This window comes from Schistocerca americana, chromosome 3 (assembly GCF_021461395.2).
Source record: "Schistocerca americana isolate TAMUIC-IGC-003095 chromosome 3, iqSchAmer2.1, whole genome shotgun sequence".
Taxonomy (NCBI): Eukaryota; Metazoa; Arthropoda; class Insecta; order Orthoptera; family Acrididae; genus Schistocerca; species Schistocerca americana.
In genome coordinates, this window is record NC_060121.1 from 507,924,006 (window position 1) to 507,945,004 (window position 20,999).

The window sequence follows — 20,999 nt, forward strand, 5'->3', positions numbered from 1 at the left end:
GGTGGTAGGATCGGAGGTGTATGGATTTATGGCATGGAAAACCTGATGGCTGAGTCTGTCTGGAGAATAGTGCCTGTCTGTAAAGGCTTTTGTGAGACATTCAGCATACTGGGCAAGGGAGTTCTTGTCACTTCAGATATGCTATCCCAGGACGGCCAGGTTGGATGGGAGGGATTTTTTTTGTATGGAAGGGATGGCAGCTTTCAAAATGTGGGTAATTATTGGTGGTTGGTTTGTTTAATGTGGGCACACATCTGGGTGGAACCATTAGAGATGAGCAGGTCAAGGTCCAGGAAGGCGGCACACTGGGTTGAGGAGAGCCAGGTGAAACAAGTGGGAGAGAAGGTGTTGAGGTTGTGAAGTAATGAGGATAAGATGTGTTGGCCCTGAGTCCAGATCATGAAGACATCATCAGTGGACATGAACCAGGGGTTTGAGAGGCTAGGAAGGTTTCCTCCAGATGGCCCATAAACAGATTGGCATAGGAGGGTGCCATGCTGATGCCTGTGGCTGTGCTGCAGATTTGTTTGAATACATTTCCATCAAACAAGAAGTGGTTGTGTGTTAGGATAAAATTAAAAGGTTGTTCTTAGGAAGGAACCTGGAGAAGGATTATGAGGCCAAGTTCGAGGTAAGGAAAACATGGAAGGTGATGGTTAGGAGGGGGGAGGGAAGGGAGAATCATGTTGGATGATGCTAGAACTGGAGAGACAGGGTTTAATGTTGTGATTAGGTTGCCTTTGGTTGGAGTGATTGGTGGCAAGGAAGTGTTTCACGACAGGGACTGGGAGAAGGATAGCAAGTCTTTGGCAGGTCTTTGGCAGGTCTTTGGCAGGTCTTTGGCAGGTCTTTGGCAGGTCTTTGGCAGGTCCAGCTTGATTAAATTAGGGTGTAATGCTGAAGGTGAGCTCTTAGGATAGGGCTAAAACTTGTCTGTGGCTGAGGATTTTGGTGGAAATGTTGTCAAAAGTATTCTGGAATTGTTTCGTCTTTGCATTTAGTGTAGTGTTGGCAGGGAGTTTCCTGGATGTGGCTAACTGGAGGGCAGGCTCTGGGTGTTAAGAGGGGTTGATGAGGAGCAGCACTGTGGGTAGTACAGAAATTCGATAGTGATGCCCTAAGGCGGCAGTAGGATATCAGTAGGCTTGATAACTAGAGTGTTCTTTCAGGTGCTGGAGTGCAGGGTATTCAGTTTTGTTTTCCTTTCTAAAGAAGCCTTTGGATGAAAGCTCAGAGAGTAAGTCTTTTTGTTGTGCTTGTCTGCAACTCAATGTGTCATCTTTATGATGAGTAGCAATCTATCCTTTTTATCATATTGTTGATATCCCTACTACTCAATTCACATGAAACATCAAGAAATTGTCTATTTGGTATTGGAAGTAAGTGTGAGGAGTAACTGTTGTGGAGGGAGACAAGGGTGTGAATACAGCTGTAAGTTGCAGTAATTATTGAGAGATTAAGAGGATTTTGTGGGATAGACTAGTATCGAGCATCTTTGGAATGAACACCATAGCAACTAGTTTTTAATACATCCACAGATAATAGGATAGTGATATTAGACAAGCCAGCTTAATACAGCAATAAACCTAATTAAAATTAGCAAATTTATGTGTAAACACAAATAATTACTTGCATATCTTGTGTCATGAAGATTTATACACTGTGCACAGTGCTCTTCGCTATGCACATACTTACTAATAAGGGAGCATATGCAAAAATGAAGAAAAAACTGTGATAAACATGTATTGCAGTTGTAACCTGTCTTAATTGTCACAGCTGTGTGAAGTGAACTACTTTGTATTTTTCTACAGTGGGGACAAATAAGTACCACTTATTGCTCATTAACAGTTCCTGTATCTCTCAAAGACAATATCTGCTGTTACATGTTTTGTGACAAGGAAAACTGTTTACATTGCTGAAAGTTAATAATAAAACACACACATGTCCTTGTAAGTGAAAAGTGATTGTTCATAAAATAAATGAGAATAACTTGAGTATGGAATAAGTCACAGGTATTGCAATTGAGGCTAGAGGAACAGAAACTGTGAGACAACCATTTGACTGAGGTATTAACCATAAAAGTGTTTAGTGAAATTATTGGCTCTGTAACGTAATAAGAGAGTAGAGTCTTCAGTCAGTTTCTATTTTCTCATTTTACAGCTCAACCCAGACAACAGGATAGGTGCAGAAGATGCACTGAGGCATCGTTACTTTGCCTCACTTCCTCGGAAGCTGTATGAATTACCAGATGGTATGTTACCATTTAAAATTATTTTCCTTTTACTCATATTGCAAGTACATTCTAAGACAAAAAGCACCACTAACAAGCTATGCAAATTGGTCGCAAGTCAGTATTAATACAGGTATTATCAGAAAATGGAAAACTGTAAACTTTGATGACTGATGGATGAATGTGTGATGCTACAGCAAAATTTCACTGCTCAGCTTGCAATGATAGTAAATAGAGGATATGTCCACACCAGGGCATAAAGTCCTCATGAATTTCGTTCTGTATACTGAGTTTGAAAGTAACTATGTCTCAGACAGATGCGTGAACAATACGTCAGCATTTGAGAGAGGATGTGTTATTGACTTAGTCAATTTGAGAAGCGGTTTCTTTTAAATAAATCATCCATTTTATCTGAAATTGTAATAATTTGTTTGTCTGTGCATGTACATCATATATACTGATTTCTATCCCATTTTGATATATCCTTCATGCGCACTGCTTTTTTTTTCCTAGAGTGTATTTTAGGACCTCTGTATATTACTTCTTCTGCTCTCCAGGAGATGCACACATCTGCTTGTTCTGTTATTTAGAGTGAAAATAAAGACTGCTGTTGAAACAGTTTAACTTACTACCAGTTTTCACTTTAAGATCTACTCCTAGAAAGAATAGAAAAAGATCACCTCATTGGTATTAATGTGTGTCATGTTTTCCACACATTTATTGAATATTAAATTAGTACTTTGCAAAGTTCGTGTTACGGATGAGCACAAAAAGCAAGAAAAGACTAGGGAGCAAGTTCATAGAGTATATAACCCACTCTTGTCAAATGTTACCAAAGGAGTATTACATTATCATAGCCATCTAGTGTACGAGTCACCATAAAGTGTTCTTGTCTTCATTATGTGACACATTGTAGAGAAGTTTATGATTATTAAATGGTACTAGCACAAAGTCTGATAGCAAAAAAACTTTACACCACCACCACCGCCGCCACCGCCGCCTCCTCCTCCTTTGCTCCGCCTACTAATCAAATTCTGGAGGAGAAAACTTCTACCTCTTGATTTTTAACTGGCTACCTTCGTGTTCATCTCAGTTAACTGTTATGCATTGGTTATGGAGGCGCGTACTTCATCTTCAGCCAGTTAAACAGCTTTTCATTAAGTTTTTCAAGTTTAAATCTCGGTCCAGTACACAATTCTGCATATGAAATGTGTCAAACAGCACGGAATGTTCACAGGATCTTGAGCTATTGTTACTAGAGTTTGTGTTGATGGAAAAGAAAAAATATTGGGAACAAACAAAGAAGAAGAGGAAGAAGAATAAATTTTATGGTACAGACACTGAATTGCCATAAGATATGAGGCTGTCTTTTGAAGGAAAACCACAAATACAAAAAGCTTTACATATTGCAAACTTGTTGTTGTCCTGTTTTCCTTAAGTTGATACAGAAACATTATAATTTTGTCAGTGTCAAGGGTGTTAGGCTAGTTAGGATACCCAATTCGTATTCAGAAGCATATGGTTTTCAGTTTTTCTGCCATTTTGCAAAATTACTGCAGGTGAGTGCCAGGATGTCACCTTAAATCAGCTGCATTCATTTCCTTCCCATAAATTGGCCATCTTAACTACTATTTCCACCTTTTGCGATATTCACATTGGTGAGACTGTACACTCAAACCTGTCTTACTTTCCATTTATTCAGTAATGTAACAGGGAACATCAGTTTAAATGTCTCTCTGTTGGACAGATCATTTATAAAGTGTGTTGGTCACACCTGTATGTATGCAAAATGTGTGTTCACATTAATCTGCAACAGAAACTACTTGCACATTTGGTTATTGTACATTTTTGTTAAATTCTGCTGCTGTTTGACTATACAGTGTGTGTGTGTGTGTGTGTGTGTGTGTGTGTGTGTGTGTGTGTGTGTGTGTCCAGCAGCTTAATAGTATGCTTGAATAGAAAATTAATCACCTGGCATGTTAAAGGTAGTACGAGGAGTGCTCAGCAAGCAATGCAGGTTGGTTTTGTTCATAATTCCAATACACCAAATAGTTCTCCAGTCTTTAGGCTACAAAATCCTATTTCCAACAAAATCTCTTTTCAATGTGACAACCGTGTGCCACCTTACTGGAAGGACCTGTATGGTGCCACTCTGCTAGTTGACATCAGTCAATGTCTTGCTGTAGCAATAAACTTCCCCTCATCCAGGTACTGCTTGCCGTGAAGTGTGGGTGAGGAAACACAGTCCAATGGAAGTTCCATGAGCTCCTCTATTGAGCCCTTGTGTTGTCATGGAGAAGGAGAAGCTCATTTGCATTATTGTGGTGACGAACCAGCTGAAGTTGTTTCTTCAATTTCCTGAGAATACCACAGTACACTTAAAGAGTTGATCGTTGCACTGTGAAGAAGTACATCAAACAGAATAACTCCTTCAGTCCCAAAAGACTGTCACCATGACTTTACTGGTTGAGGGCACGGCTTTGAACTACTACTTTGTAGGAGAGGTGGTGTGGTGTCTTTCCATGGATTGCCATCTGTTTCCAATTCAAACTGATGAACACATATTTTCAGTATCTGTGATAAGCGATGAAAAATTGTAACAATAAGGGCTCGCAATGCACAAGGAATGCCACACTGATGGTCCTTTGTTGCTCTTTATGGTCTTCTGTTAAGTGGTGAGGAATACAGAGGGCACACACCTTGTGAGTATTACAACAGGTGGATGAGCATGCCAGCACTACCAACGGAGACATCCAGTTGTGCAGCAAGATGTTTGATTGTGGTCTGTCAGTAATCTTGACTGAAAGTGTCCGCACACTCCAATGTTGCAGGAGTCACCACTGTATGCGGCCAGCCAGCATGCGTGTGAGGTCGGGCTGGTTTGCTCGACCTTATTGCAATGTGATAGATGCCTTGTCCAATGACTCACCATGCATTTGTTCATTGCCAGGTCTTCGCAGACATTCGTTAAGTACCATCCGCAGCTCGCGGTCGCATTCTCACTTCCTGAGCATGGTGTCCCAGGTTCGATTCCCAGCGGGGTCAGGGATTTTCACCTGCCTCCAGATGACTGTGTGTTGTCGTCATTTCATCATCATTCATGAACGTGGTGAGCTTCAACTGAGCAAAGTTTGGGAGTTTGTACGGACGCTGATAACCGCGCAGTTGAGCGCCAAACAAACCAATCATCATTATTGTCATCATTAAGTACCTATGAATATCTGTGGTTTTCCACCAGAAATTCAGTGACAGATGTTTGCTTGGAACGCATCCCCATTACAGACACCATTTTGAAGGCTCTGTATAGTGTTGCCACCTATGAGAACTTCATGAAATTATAGGGGCTGAGGTGGTAATATTCCAAGATGTCCCACAACAAATTCTGCATTTTTTCAATTGAAGTTGGCCAAAGGAAAGTGTGTCACATTACTTACTGAATGCCTCTCGTAGTATCTGCATGTATATGGTAATGGATAAGTTATAGGTGCTGTAAACAGTCAAGCAAGCGTAGTGTTAATTTTACCTGTTTGTTCTTAGAGGATAAAATGTAACATAGGTTACGAAAATTACAGATGTAGCAAATGTAATTCTTCCAGTTGTTGTATGTCACAAGTGTGTCGCCATATATTACATCACCTTCCTGTTGGTGGTTGTTGATCTAGTAGAAATTTCTTACCAAACTACAGCCAAAAGTTGACCACAAAGAAGCAGATAAACAGCATATGTGTTGGCTCAAGATTAAAATTTGTTTGCCATCAGGCAAAAAAAAAAGTGTAGGACATTAATGCTGGTCCTTGCCAGCTCTTTTGTGAACAATCAATGCAGAGTGCACTGCATCACTGGGACATTTGAACTAGAGTTGCACATATGAAGTTCTTGGTCACTCTTGCCTGTAAAACACAGTTACAGTAAGTAGTAGAGCTACAGTGGCACACACAGTGGACCACAGAAGACTCTAATCAGATTGTGTGCTCATATATTTATCTGTCTTATAAACATAAGATGTGCAGTGTTGTGATCATTGTAATCCACAGAAAGATTATCTAATGGATTACATGCATTGGATGGTGAGAGTGGGAGATATATCTAAAGATGATGTGAGGACATTTTAGTTATACAGAATTGAGTCCTTCAGCTGAGGTGGTGGATAATTTGAACCAGAATGCCTACAGGGAGCTATCAGGAAACTCTATATTGTCATGTTTCCATCTTAATGATGACTGCAGAATTACCAGTTGTTGTGACAAAGTTTACTGATTCGTTTACTGATGCGAGACTTAATAAACATTGCTGTCATTTCCAGTAGCTTGTTTCAGATTATGTGAGCAGTAAAGATGAAAATTTCATATCTAACACTGACAATGTTGAGCATCAATGGCCAAAGTTAGAGTATGTAAAATACGCCGTAGAAAGTATCTGCCAGGCAAGGTAGTGACGGACAGGAAAGAGCTGGTATGGTTAGACAACCTCATTAGAAAGCTTCTACAAAAACAGATGGGGCTTCATTGCAAATGTAAACATAGCTGAAGCGTCACAGACAAACAAAAACTGAACAAAACCAAAACTCGTGTAAGGAGAGACGTCTGTGGAGTATTCAATGTATTCAAAAGTAAAATTCTATATACCAACTTAATGGAAAATCCTAAGAAGTTTTGGTCTTACATTAAATCAGGAATTGGACTGAAGCCATTTGTCTAAACATTGAGAGATCATAATGGTATCAAAACTAAGGATGACACAAAAAAGACCAAAGCACTGCATATTTTTCCAAAACTGTTTCACTGAGAAAGTTAGCATTTTAGTTCCTCCTCAAATTGTCACGTGAACTTCAAAATGACAGATACTGAAAGGTGTGACCATGGGATAGAAAAGCAACTGAAGTTGCTCAACAGATGAAAGGCCACTGTGCCTGATGGGATACTAATATGATTCTACATAGTGTGCTACAGAACTAAGTCAGCTGCAGTGTACATCAGGCCACTGGAGGAGTGACGTGTTCCTGGTAACAGAAAAAAAAATGTAAGTCATTCCTATTATCAAGGTGGGTCATTGAACACACACACAAATCCATAGTTCTAAATCTCTGACTTGGACCAGTTGTTGATTTTTGGAATGTTTTATGTACACATATTATGACATTTCTGGAGACTGGAAATCTCCGCAGTAGGAATCAACACGAGTTATGAAAAATATTCTGTGAAACCCAGCTTACTCTGTTAGTTTGAGACCCATAAAGCAATAGGTACTGGTGCCCAGGTTAATGCAGTGTTCTTTGATTTAAAGAAGGCATTCAATACAGTTCTGCACTGCCTCTAAAGAACAAAATATGAGTATCTACAATACCAGACCAGCTGTGTGATTGAAATGAACAATTTCTGGCACACACATCACAACTAGCATATAATTTCCAGTGGTGATAAATCTTCAGTTGTAAAAGTAATTATGGGCTTATCCCATGGGAGTCTTAAAGCACCATTAGTATTCATATTATATATAAATGACATAGTGGACAGTGTTGAAAGTTCCATGAGGCTTTTGGCGAATGATGCTGCTGTATAGAGAAAAGATGCAATGCTGGAAAATTATAGGGAAATGTAGAAAGACCTGCAGAGATTGACACTTTGTCCTGGTAATTAACCCTCAACATAAGCAAATGTAATGTACTAAGCATGAATAGACAGACAGTCTAATTATTGTACTATTATATGACTATTCTGCAAACATTGGAAGCAGTCCATAAAACATGTAGTAGTATGTATATGAAGTGATTGAAACTGGAATGACCACATAAAACTAACCACATTCAAGGCAGATGTCAGACTGAGATTCTTTGGAAGAATCCACATGAAATGTAGTCCATCAGCAAAGGGACTAGTTTACAAAATACTCATTCTATCAGTACTTGAATATTTCTCAGCAGTCTAGGAGCTGTACTAGACAAGATTGATAGAGGAAATAGAAAAGACACAAAGAAAAGCAGCACATTTTGGTACAGTTTTTTCTAGTAAGTGCAAAAGCATCATGGAGATGCTCAGCCTATGCAAGTGGCAGTCACTGCAAGAGAGAGACGGTCCACATCATGGTGTGGTTTGCTATTAAAGTTTCGAGAGTATGTATTCCTGTAAGAGCCAACACATGTTCAAATATTGGTTCCTCATATGCTCATGAAAAGACAGATGAACATAAAATCAGATTTGAGCTTGCACAGACTTACCAGTAATCATTCTTCCCATGAACTGTTTGTGCCTGGAACAGGAAAAGGGGGACGTGACACTGGTGTACAAAGTACCCTCCATATTACACCATAAGACTGTTTTCCAGAGTATAGGTGTAGATGCAGGTAGAATTCACAGATTTCTTTCTCATGAACTTACAGGAACTGTGACATTAGTACACACATACCTAAAATTGTAATCAAAATTATGAAGTTTGAGAAGTTTTGTCGTATTAAATTTCAGGTGCTAAAGGGGTATTATGTCTAGTAGAAGCTGCATTTTTAATGTACAAACTGTTTATTTCCATTTTTTTTGTTTTGTAAATTTCCTTTAAGTTAATTTTAGATTACTTTCTTTGTTTAGCATATAGCACATGCCACTGAACCAAATTAATAACTAGTCAAAATTAAACAAAAAAAATTAGTGTTATTAATATTTTTGGGAGAAGAGGTTTGTGTGCTTAGCAGCTAGCATAATAAGAAAAAAAAAGTTGGGAACTCAAATTTGTAAAGTCATTTTTAGTCTCAGAACCTCAGAATGTTGCAATGGTGTTAAGATACCATTTAGATTTTTGCTCTTCAAACCACCCCCCCCCCCCTTTCTCTTGTGTTCCCTGTATGTTTTGAAACATTTTTGCCATTGCTCTTCTTCTCTATCACCCTCTTTGTGCTTTAACTACTTTCTCTTTGTTTGTTGCTCTTTCCTATTTCTAAACATTTCTTTCCTCTTTATTCTCTCAGAGTTAAGTGTCAACAGAGTTAAGTGTTCATCTTTTGACTTCTTTTTTGATGTGCTGCACATCGTTTGAACACATTGTCATCAGGAGCTAGGTGGTGGTACATTTGTGTTTTGGAGTGGGTTTAATGTTCAGTGAATTTGCTCTGGGATGCCCATGGTTGCACCTCTGGGTATGAAATATATACAAGTATTTAAATAAATGAATCAATTATCCTCTTCTTGTCAAGCTAGGGTTGCTAATAATAATGATACCATTGTTCTTTATTTATTAAGTTCAAATATTGTATTTAGCTCCAATATCACTAAAAGTTCACACATTCTTCTGCTTCACAGGCAATCTATGTGCTTATAATGTCTGGCTTACTTTCTCTCACATTGCTAAAGATGATATTCAAAGAGGAAAACTAATCTGGCAGCATGTATGATGATGATCATTGAGATGTTGGAAATTATGGAAACTAGCCATTATTGTATTTCTAAATTTGCATATCTTTGTTGTGTTCCTGGCGGGTGCTAAAGAGATTTTCTTCTCTGCCACAAAACTGAAAAACTCTTAAATGTATAGTGTTTTCTGGAACTAAATGTGTATTTACGTACATAATCTTCTTTTTCAGAAAACTCCATCTTTAGTGTAGAGGGAGTCTACCTGTTTCCTGAAGGACGGTCTTGTTCTGTGAAGACCTGAGGTTCGTGGGAATTTGCCATATATTCACCACCATCATGAAAAATGTGGCTGATGGTTGTACTGAAGCTTATTTATGGCCATAAAATTGCCTTGGTGTGTGTGAGAGAGACAGACAAAAAAAGTGACTTGATTGGCTGTAACTTGTTGACACCATCAATATTTTTGTTTATTTCGGATGGAACAGCTCAGGGACGATTGTTATGACTGTTGAGATTTTGACGTTATGAACATTGCTTGCTCAAATCACATTTGCTTACATCTACTGAGAGTACAATAAAAGTGTTCTCAGCACATGTGTGATCTGTCTTTAATGCAGTTTTGTAATAGCCAAGGCAATATGTACCAGACGGAACATTTTTTTCTAAATAGGTACAATGTTGTGTTTCAGAACTGCCCTTTATGATTGCAGTACTTTACAACTCGAATTTTAATAGTGAAGATGAAAATTTCCCCAATGAGTGAAAAATTAGTAGAATGAAATTAAAAAAAGTACTTTTAATGGTGAAATTTAAGCGGAGAGGATAAAGTAGCAGTGCATTAGCAAATCTATTCTAATGGCTTTCATCGAAGAAAACATTCTCACTTGTTGCCATAAATTTTGCACGGCTCTGCACGTTCATTCCTTCCAGAGTGCTCAATTATTATTGTTGATCTACTTATTCAGGCTGTTTAGCAAGATGATATGTATTGATTTGTAAATAAAAGTTAATGTGAAGACATCTCTCTGCTTCTTACAGTGTATACTTTCTGTGCTTTGTTCAATAGTCTGAAGTAATGTATGCACAAATGTGTCATGTACTGCTCTTAGTCATTGTATAAAAATTTATGTGGATTATGGCAAAGGAATAGTTTGCTGGGAATAAGCTGTTTCGGGAAGACCCGATCAGTGTGTTCTAGATCTGAAATGTGATTTCTCTATTGACAGCATGTGAAATGTTCCTGTTTCATTCTGTTTACATATATTTTTTAGCAACTGTATATGATAAGGGGCCAACAGTTATATGTAAGTAAAATAAGAACTGGATAAATTTGTTGAACCATCAAATTCTGTCTGGTGGTATTTTCAAATAACACTGTAAGCGCACATTTGTGTTGAGATACTGACTGAAATTGTCAGTAAATATAGCAAAACAAATGGATTTGCTTGGTAACTGGATACTTCTAATGTTCATGAACAGGGTGTTTCAATTCCTACGATATTCTTGTATGGTTCACTTGCTTTTGGCCTTGAAGAGTGTATGTGCTGTTGTTGGTAATGTTGCTATTTTCTTAAAATTCGATTTGCAGTTTCTCTATTTTAAAGAAAAGTCAATGAACGATATACACTGCACTGAACTGTCAGATTCTATGTAATATATTTTAGTTGACTATGTATTCATGATGTGCCAAATAACTCTTTAAGTAGCAGTGTTTCTGCAGTCAGCAGTCTGTGGCATTTGAACTGTGATTTTTCAGAGCATTAGAATTGATTCATGACAATCCCATTTTACTTCCCATGCTCTAAAACCAAAACGGTGGAATAGTGAGGCTTAAAATTACTTTCATTAGTTTAATGAAGTACAATAAAAAAAATTAGATTAGGATGATGTGACATGTTGGTAATTTTAGGTACAGTAAATCATTTTCAGCCACCCACTTATTTATTAACTGTGGGAGTTTACTAGTATATTTTTATAAGCATTTGAATTAGTGTAAATTATGATCAGCGCACATTCTCCCTGTAATGTGGGAGAAACAGTGAAGCACAAGAAAACCTTCTTACAGTTTTTCAGAAACAGACAATATTTTTCTGTTTTTTGCTTCAGATTCCAGATTTTATCCTGAAATTAACAGTAATATTACATTAACTTACCAACATGGGGGCAAACCAAAATGTTTGTCTCTGGTTAAGTTTGAAGTTCTTAATCACTTACCTGTATTTACTTTTTCTTCATTACTTTGATGAGAAGTATTAGGTCCAACATGTCACCTCAAGTGGGTTGGTCAAATTTAGGTATAGAGGGTAACACAGTACTATGTTTAGGAACTAGGGAAAAAATTCAGAAGTGTTTTGAAAGGGAGAGCACTATTCCATACTGCACCAACCCTTGTCCTAAGTTTTTACAAATAAATCATTTGAGAAACAATTATGTTCAGACAAAGCAGTTTTACAGATATTAACAGAGGTGATTAGTAGCACATACATCTTCTGCTTGTGTACTGAAAGAAAGAGCAACAGACTACAAACATTTGTATGACTTTTCAGCACCTCTTAGTTTACATTACAAAGAGTAATTTAATATTATACATGATAATATACATGTAAAATTTAAAATGTAAATAGTTATTGGTTGTTTATACCACTAAAAATCATGATCGGATACTTAATAAATGTCTCTTTGTAATATTGTGGTTTTTTTGTAATCCCTTCACTTGGACCTTTGTCATTATTTAATTTTTGTGCTTTTGTAAGACATTTTTCTTATTTTGATGATACAGTTAGCTATGTATCTGCTCACATATATTGTATATTTATTTTTTCATCTTTTACAAAGATCTAGTTTCAAGAACATTGCTTCTGAAGAAACAGCACTAAAGATGTTGATGTGCTAAATGTAGTCATAGTAGAGTAGCTACGTTAATGCCTGTGAATGTCTAGCACATTCTGCAGAATGTACTTAATATCAATTTATTGTATCCAGACTTATTCCTCACTATTTGTTTTACACAGCTGTGGAAAATACTTAAATTTTAATATTTGTCAAGAAATGGTGTCCTTGGAACCGACAGGACTCTACGAACTGCACATACAGTCCTGAGGAATGTGTTGCCGACAGCACCACCTACAAAATTTGCTTGTGTAACCTCAGTTTCCTGCCTAAGCATAACTAATATTGCAGTATCCAGAATACCCAAGCTACTTGTTCTGGTTATGTCTGCCATGAACACCTGTAAGCCAAGGTATCTCACTGGATATATGTCAAACTTACGAAACATCCTGGTTGTCATGATCTCTCAGGTTTTCTCAGTATAGTTGAATAAAGTTGTATTTTCAAGTATTCAGCCTAACTGCTGATTCAGTTTTCTGCACAATATTTAGATGACCAGTCCACTCATGGATTTAAGGTGCTGCAAACTGTCTTCTTGTTAAGTGTTTTCTGCCTGGATTCTAACCAGACTGTGAACTTCTGTTGGTGTTATGCTGCTATTTATAGACACAGTGCCTGTTATGCCCCTTCTATGCTTATTTGTTTCTCTGAACCCACACTGTTAAGGCATGAAACACACATTGCCTCAGTGTTTTCTGGCTGTAGTTGATGAGAGGGCCAAGGAGAGCCTAATAGATTGAGTACCAGACACAAAGTCTTGTTTAAATTGAAACCTCCATGCCAGTTCATTAGGCTTTCTGACATCTTTATTTTTATACTCTTTAATTTCACTGTCCCAGAAATCAATTATTCACAACATGATTCTGGTCTCATCATATTTGAATCCATGGTTATACAGAGGGGTCCAAAATATGTATCCACTGTTTAAAAGTCCACAACTTGCAAATTAATTGATGGAGTTGTCTCATTTTTGGTGAAAGTGTAGCTTAAAGTGCAACTTAAAGATATCGCTGTAGGTGTTCGAAATGGTCACCATTAACATCCACACACAAACGATGCCGCCGAACTGCAGCACGAACTACTAACTGCAACGTGTACAGTTGGACATTTGCACATGAATGTATGATGGAGTCTCGAAGTTCATCCAATGTGCGTGGCTTTTGTCGATAAACGACGTCCTTTAGTGTTCCCCACAGGTAAAAGTCCAGAGGAGTTAGGTCTGGGGAACGTGGTGGATACTCCACAGCACCTCTACCGCCTATCCATCTTCCTGGTAGATTTTCGTCGAGATACGGCAGTCGACCGGTGTCGCCTGGTGAAACGTTGTTGTGATGCCTCGTGTGAGGAGGAGAAATGTGTATCATCACGTTTCCGGCTTTCATAAAGGTCGGATTGTAGCCGATCGCAATTGTGGTTTATCGCCTCGCGACATTGCTGCTTGCGTTGGTCAAGATCCAACAACTGTTAGCAGAATATGGAATCGGTGGATTCAGGAGGTTAATACGGAACGCCATGCTGGATCCCAATGGCCTCGTATCACTAGCAGTTGAGATGACAAGCATCTTATCCGCATGGCTGTACCGGATCGTGCAACCACGTCTCGATCTAAGAGTCAACACATGGTGACGTTTGCAACACAATAACCATCTGCACAGACAGTTGGATGACGTTTGCAGCAGCATGGACTATCAGCTCGGAGACCATGGCTGCGGTTACCCTTGACGCTGCATCCAAGACAGGAGCACCTGCGATGGTGTACTCAACGACGAAACTGAGTGCATGAATGGCAAAATGTCATTTTTTCGGATGAATCCAGGTTCTGTTTACAGCATCGTGATGGTCGCATCTGTGTTTGGCGACATCGCGGTGAATGCACATTGGAAGCGTGTATTCGTCATCGCCATACTAGTGTATCACCCGGCGTGATGGCATGGGGTGCCGTTGGTTACACGTCGCAGTCACCTCTTGTTTGCATTGATAGCACTTTGAACAGTGGATGTTACATTTCAAATGTGTTACAACCTGCGGCTCTACCCTTAATTCGATCCCTGTGAAACCCTACATTTCAGCAGGATAATGTACACCTGAAGGTTGCAGGTCCTGTACGGGCGTTTCTGGATACAGAAAATAGACTGCTGCCTTGGCCAGCACATTCTCCAGATCTCTCACCAAATTAAAATGTCTGGTCAATGGTGGCCAAGCAACTGGCTTGTCACAATACGCCAGTCACTACTCTCGATGAACTGTAGTATTGTGTTGAAGCTGCATGGGCAGCTGTATCTGTACACACCATCCAAGCTCTGTTTGACTCAATGCCCAGGCGTATCAAGGCCGTTATTACAACCAGAGGTGGCTGTTCTGGATACCGATTTCTCAGGATCTATGCACCCAAATTGCGTGAAAATGTAATCACATGTCAGTTCTAGGATAATATATTTGTCCAATGAATACCCATTTATCGTCTGCATTTCTTCTTGGTGTAGCAATTTTAATGGCCAGGAGTGTATTACACTACCAAACATGAGACAACTCTGTCAATTAGTATACCAGTTATGGACTTTTAAACAGTGGATATATTTTTTGGAGTCATCTGTATTTGAGACAGTGTGTGACAATAGATGATTTGCTTAGTTGTTACAGTTTCCACCTCTTTCTGACTGTTCTAATAATCTGCTCACATGAAAAACATGCCACATTCATATGGAATGTGGTACGCTCCAGACTTTGAAACCCAAATTGTCTTTAATATTATAAAGAAGACTTTACCTTTGTTGAGGGGAGTGAAGTACACAGTGCGGCACGGTTCCATAGGAATCTGCTGATTTTCTCAGGGGATTGGACCAGCATAATGCAGATAGTTGAATGTTTCTTCATCATCCTTAATCTATTATTCCAATGTTGCTGATTTTGACTGAAAGACCTTCAAAACACAATATGTATGTGTTGTAGACCCACAGTGTGACTAAGACTATCCTTGCCTGACAGTGTTAAATCTCAGTGGACGAGTCTTCCTCAATGAATTTCTGTGACCAGTGGTGATGGTTCAAGGTGTGGAGATTGAGGTTAGGGCGCGGGTTTTCTATAAGCACTGTGACCCAGAGAATCATCGGTTCTTACCTTAACCAATATTTCAAGGAAGGACAATGATGAATTTTATATTAGGATAGATACAATTCTTGAAATTTTCCCAACATTCCATGAAGTTTTGGGATTGCAGTAAGATCATGTTGACTCCCTGCCTTGATATTTTGGCAGAAAACCATTCAAACATCTTTAGGTGAATGTAATATACTGGAGATTGCTAGTTAACATTGCTAACATTGTACCGAAATTGGCACGGAGATGCTTGCGTAAAGGCAACCACTACACATGTGATCTCTATCAGCTTAGGAGTCCTCTTCAAGTATTGCTCCATCTATGGCACGCAGGTGCAGTTGTAATGGTGATAGTGCCTGTACACTCTGTCAGAAAGTGGGCAAATGAAGTTAAAATTCAGACATCAAATTAACAAAATTAACTGTCACTGGACATGTCATTAGTCGTAAGTGCGTTGATCACCACCTTGTTAATTGTGATGGTGGCTTTCAGCTGGATGAGGTCTGGAACCCAGTGATTTCTTTAATATCTTCTGAAAGAAAACATTTTATGATTAATGAACGTCCAATGTGTGTTCCACATATCACATCACATCACAGCAACAGGAGTAATGGACTATCCATAACCGTGCCTTCAGTTTGTTGATGTTATTTTTCAACCGAATAGGAAACATGTTGGTTTGCGAATGTTCGTAAAGAGTTAAGTGAAACATCATGGAGTACTTCCACAATTAATTCAAAGGATTTAGAAAGTGGGCTCCTCATAAAAAGGGTGACCACATCAAAACTGATCCATAAAATTTCTGCAGGGCAGCCATATAAATTCGACTTCTTCTTCTAATATTTCGGCTGAATACTGTCCAGCCATTTTCAGAGTGAGCCTCACTCTGAAGATGGGTAGACGGTATTCAGCCGAAATATTAGAAGAAGTCGAATTTATGCAGCTGCACTCCTGAAATTTTATGGATCAGTCTTTATGCTGTGAAAATATGAAGATGCACACATCAAAACTGATTGTAATATCAATCTCCTGCAGCCGTAATTGACTGAATAGTAGAACAAACTGAGAGGAGCTGCTAATGTGGTGTTCATACATTCCCAGTTATGGTATTCTCATGTTATTGACAAGGAACCCTTTGTAGTCACAAGTTCAGTCTTTAGTAAGGCACATTTGAAAGTATTGTGTCAATAATTATGAGAGGAAAAATATCAGTTGCTAGTGACTCACCATGTGCATCAGTAGAGCAACAGAAAAGTGTGTCCTGAAGGTGCAGAGCTCAACCTCCTGTTGGACGTATGATTACACTTCACAAAATGGACATCACCAACATTCAAGAAATGTTCAAAACAAATTTGCGCCATGAACACAGAGTGGAAAACAGTGTGCCACAGTGATCACAAATGTTTTCTCCACCAAGATCAAAGACAAACTCCCTGGGAGTGACAAACTGTGTGGGACTTTCAGCTATGTATCCACTCTTCAAGAATACATATAGAAAGAATCACATTGGTGTAATGGAGTGATGAGAACTGATGGAATATGATGGTATTCAACCCAGTTTGAAACAGTCTGTTGTGGAGCTTATCACGAAACTGACTATCCTCTAAGACGTAGCTGCATATGTTCCAGGTGGTATGAATTGCAAAGTCATAAACTTTTCAGGAGGGATAGTTCACTCTAAAAGAGTATGATATTTTTTTCTTTTTTTACGCACACCAGATGTCAAGCAAAAGAAAAAGTTATTTTGACCAGCTATCAGTCAAAACCAGTGCTCATACCATAGTCGTAGTTTGCTTATGCCTATTTCCCACTCTTACTTGCTGAGTCGTAAATACTCCATACTGTCCTTACAAGATGACACACATGAGAAGGAATCATAAAGAGCAGAGAACATCCAACTTCTCGCAGCACAATAACTTTACCATCCAGAGTAACATTTGGCATAATTGTGTACGAGTATGTTAAGGTATTGATGCTAACTGATGCTGATGCAACTTTCTTGGTACCTCTGATTTCAAGGGTTCCTTTCATCTACATTTCCTCTTCAAATCCCAATTTGTTGGAGTTGAAAACAAATACCTTACTGCCCAATGGGATTAGCTTGTTTACCTCATCTACAAATTTTTAGGCCAGTTCCAGTTTGCTTGGCATTGTCAAGTTGATGCTTGCTGTTAAATTTCATTATCTTGTCTTCCAATTCTGTAGATCTGGTTGAAGTTAAGGAGCCATCCACTACTTCCCTTGAAATCACTGTAATCTGACATGTGCAATTAGATATCCTGCAAATTATACTGAGCGTCCTTGAAACGTGCAAACACCAGTTTTTGTAATCCATGCTCCTTGTCCACCCTTGAAAATCCATATTTTTTTCCTATGCACCACACAGTAATAATGCTGTGGACTTATTCAAACTCTATTTGTAACTGTTTTCTTACTATGCTGCAGATGATCTCTAATGCATGTAATTATTTTTAGTACCCACTCCTTGGATGACGGTTGTCCTTTACTACATTTCACTGGAGACATGATTTGTGCCTCTTTGTCTGACAAGGACGATAAACTACTTGGCTTGACACCTGATTCAGTATCACTTTCACTTGTTAAGCATGTATTATTGTCATTGTACTCACCACGTACTACAGTGGCCGCCCAGTCGAGTGCATACACCACCACACATTCTACTGACTCGGCTTGCAGAAATAGTAATATTTCATCTGCTACATCTCTCTCACTTTGCAGAATTCCTTGGATTCCTTTGTGGGAAAATGTCAGCTATTGCAACTGTTGTTGTAGATATAATACAATGTTCGCTTTGTTTATTGTTGCCACAGCTCTACTTTGTACCAACACCATTAGCACTCTCACTCGTTGACTAAGCACGCCAACTACACTCCATAGCCTTGTGCTATGCTCATCATTGGATAACTCCAGTCCCACACTCCCTTGCCATTACCAATCAAAATTGTAGTTACATGCTAGGCAATATGTGGGGTGGTGAATGCCATAAACATCATTGGCCTTTTGTGACACTGCACTCAAGGTATTCCTTGTGGAAATGCACTTCAGATTCTTTGCCAGATGGTATGCAGGTGAACTAACCATGGGTATTACAGGAATTCATTCCTTGTGTGCATAAGGAAGCCCATATAATGACAATGGTACAAGTGCTTGTGTTCTGACACTCTTAATGGTGTTACATGGCAAGCCTGACTTACTGAGAAGTGTCGTCTTCCTGTATATTTCCTTTTTCACTGAAATATAATGAACAAACTCATAGACTGGCAATGGGTATTCTGTTAATGCCTGTCATGCTAAAGCTATACATGAAACACTTTACAGCAAACCAAGTAGAATCTGCCAAGTTCAGTCCAACATGTTTGTGTTGATACAAGTACACGTATGTGGTGTGGCCACATGGAATAATTACTTGGAGGGTTACTTGAAAACTTAAACTCTATCCATCTTAATACAAAATTTACAATGGAATTGGAAAAAGACCAGCTACCTTTCTTTGATACATTGCTTAAGAGAACCACATACAGAAACGTGGGCCGCAACGTGTATCTGAGGATTATTCAATAACAAAGCAAATAGTTATACAGCAAAAACGGTGTATTAAATAAATGAAGTTTTCTCTCTTTTCTTCATAATCCCAACCAACTTTATGCACTTGTCCCAATTGCTTACGGGATTGCCATTAAACTTGCTAATGTCATACCACACTAGGCTTATTTCATCAAATGAAACAAATAAAAATCCACAGGGGCAGGGTAAGGGCTATGAGGAGGATGGGTGTCAGAGCTCCAACTCACTTTGTTAATAGTTTCCATTTAATTGAGCCATATGAAGTAGAATGATGTTTTGTAGGAAGCAGCTTGTGTTCTCTGCCATCTGAGACATTTCCTCTTCATTGCAGGCTTGACTTGGTTGTAAATCAATCCTGAGTAGTATAGACTGTTGATAGTGTGGTGCTCGTTGCAAAAATCACAAACAAATGAATTATGGGTGCTCCAAAAGGTAGCAGCCATAGGCTGCAGAGGTTTTGTTGAACAACAAAGTCTCTGCAATGTATGGTTGCAATTTGAATTTTGTAAGGATAGGTGATGAAATATTTTTTTCCGATGTTTGCTTTGATAATCTGGCTCCTGCCCAAGATGATGCATCCACATTTTATCACAGATTAAAATCCTACACAGAAGTGCACCACCTCCACTGCTGAAACTATTTTTGAGCTCATTTCAAATGAAAAATTTGTTCTTTTTGATGAACAGTGAGCTCTTTGGGAACCCACATTGCAAAATTTTACAGCAGTTCACTTTGTTTTGAATTATGGAATGCATTATGTCAACACTTGCTCAACAATTGCAGCAGTTAGTTCAATTGTGAGTCTTCTTGGATAAATGAATTAATATTAACTAGCTTGCTGAGGTTGATGCTACCAGATGCCAAGAGCAGTACTCATCGGTTACATGTTCACAGCCACTTTTAAACTTTTACTCCCACACATGAAAAACGAGTTCATGCAACCTATAACATACTGTATGTTCATCTGAGAGAATGTTCATGATTGCTGTACACTCTCACACTCTCAGAAAGTAAAATCGGATCACAGAACACTCTTCTTCAAAAGTACCTTTAGATCTGATATGCCATCATAACTGAGGCTTTTGGAAGAAGAAAAAGGTCTAACACTCCTCACAAGGTTGCCAACAACATGTACAAAAATGTCAATTGAGCGATAACCATCCTCAACAAAGAAATTCAATGCTAAAGATTCTCGTCCATAGAGTTCAATCGTTTTCAGACAAGGAGGGTCTCACTGAAGACTTAAGAACTACAATTAAGGATCATAAGGAAATGGTACTCAGATCAATGAACTGAACAGGTGTTATAGCAAAAATCATAAATGCCTGAGGAAGAGATGAGAATGAGAGAGAAAAAGAAAAACCAAGAATCAATAGTCTGCAGTATGGAAATGTGGCATCTAATGCATTTTGCTTCCTTCAACTAAGGTAAAAAGTATTCTTTGTAATGTTAAAGGTGATCTAAGTCTTGGATAGCTGGATATGTATTGCATTTCATGTGGATGTGGCATGTGTTACATGGGGCAGAATATCACAACAGTTAAGGTGAGACACAAGGAACATCAGCTACATACCGGAGTAAAACAACCAAGAAAATCATCTGTTACTGACCACTGGCTCAAAAATAATCTTCAAATCAAATGAGAGACCAGTATTATGGTGCAAAAATATTTCTGGGACAGTCTATTTGAGGAGTCTATCAAAATAGATACTGGCAAACCTAATATGTGGTGTCACCGCCAGACATCACACTTGCTAGGTGGTAGCTTTAAATCGGCCGCGGTCCATTAGTACGTGTCAGACCCGCGTGTCGCCACTGTGTGATCGCAGACCGAGCGCCACCACAAGGCAGGTCTCGAGATA

General features: G+C 38.7%; 1 protein-coding gene across 2 annotated transcripts in view; it reads left to right on the forward strand.

The window, feature by feature from the left end:
• The window catches only part of LOC124605594 (cyclin-dependent kinase 14), a 719,551-nt gene extending 708,964 nt beyond the window's left edge, over positions 1-10,587 (forward strand). For both annotated transcript variants that reach the window (XM_047137382.1, XM_047137383.1), the window contains exons 10-11: positions 2,161-2,251; positions 9,798-10,587. In XM_047137382.1, coding sequence (XP_046993338.1) covers positions 2,161-2,251; positions 9,798-9,868 — 162 coding nt within the window. In that variant the 3' untranslated portion in view covers positions 9,869-10,587. The remainder of the gene's footprint in view (positions 1-2,160; positions 2,252-9,797) is intronic.
• Positions 10,588-20,999: the final 10,412 nt, after the last annotated feature.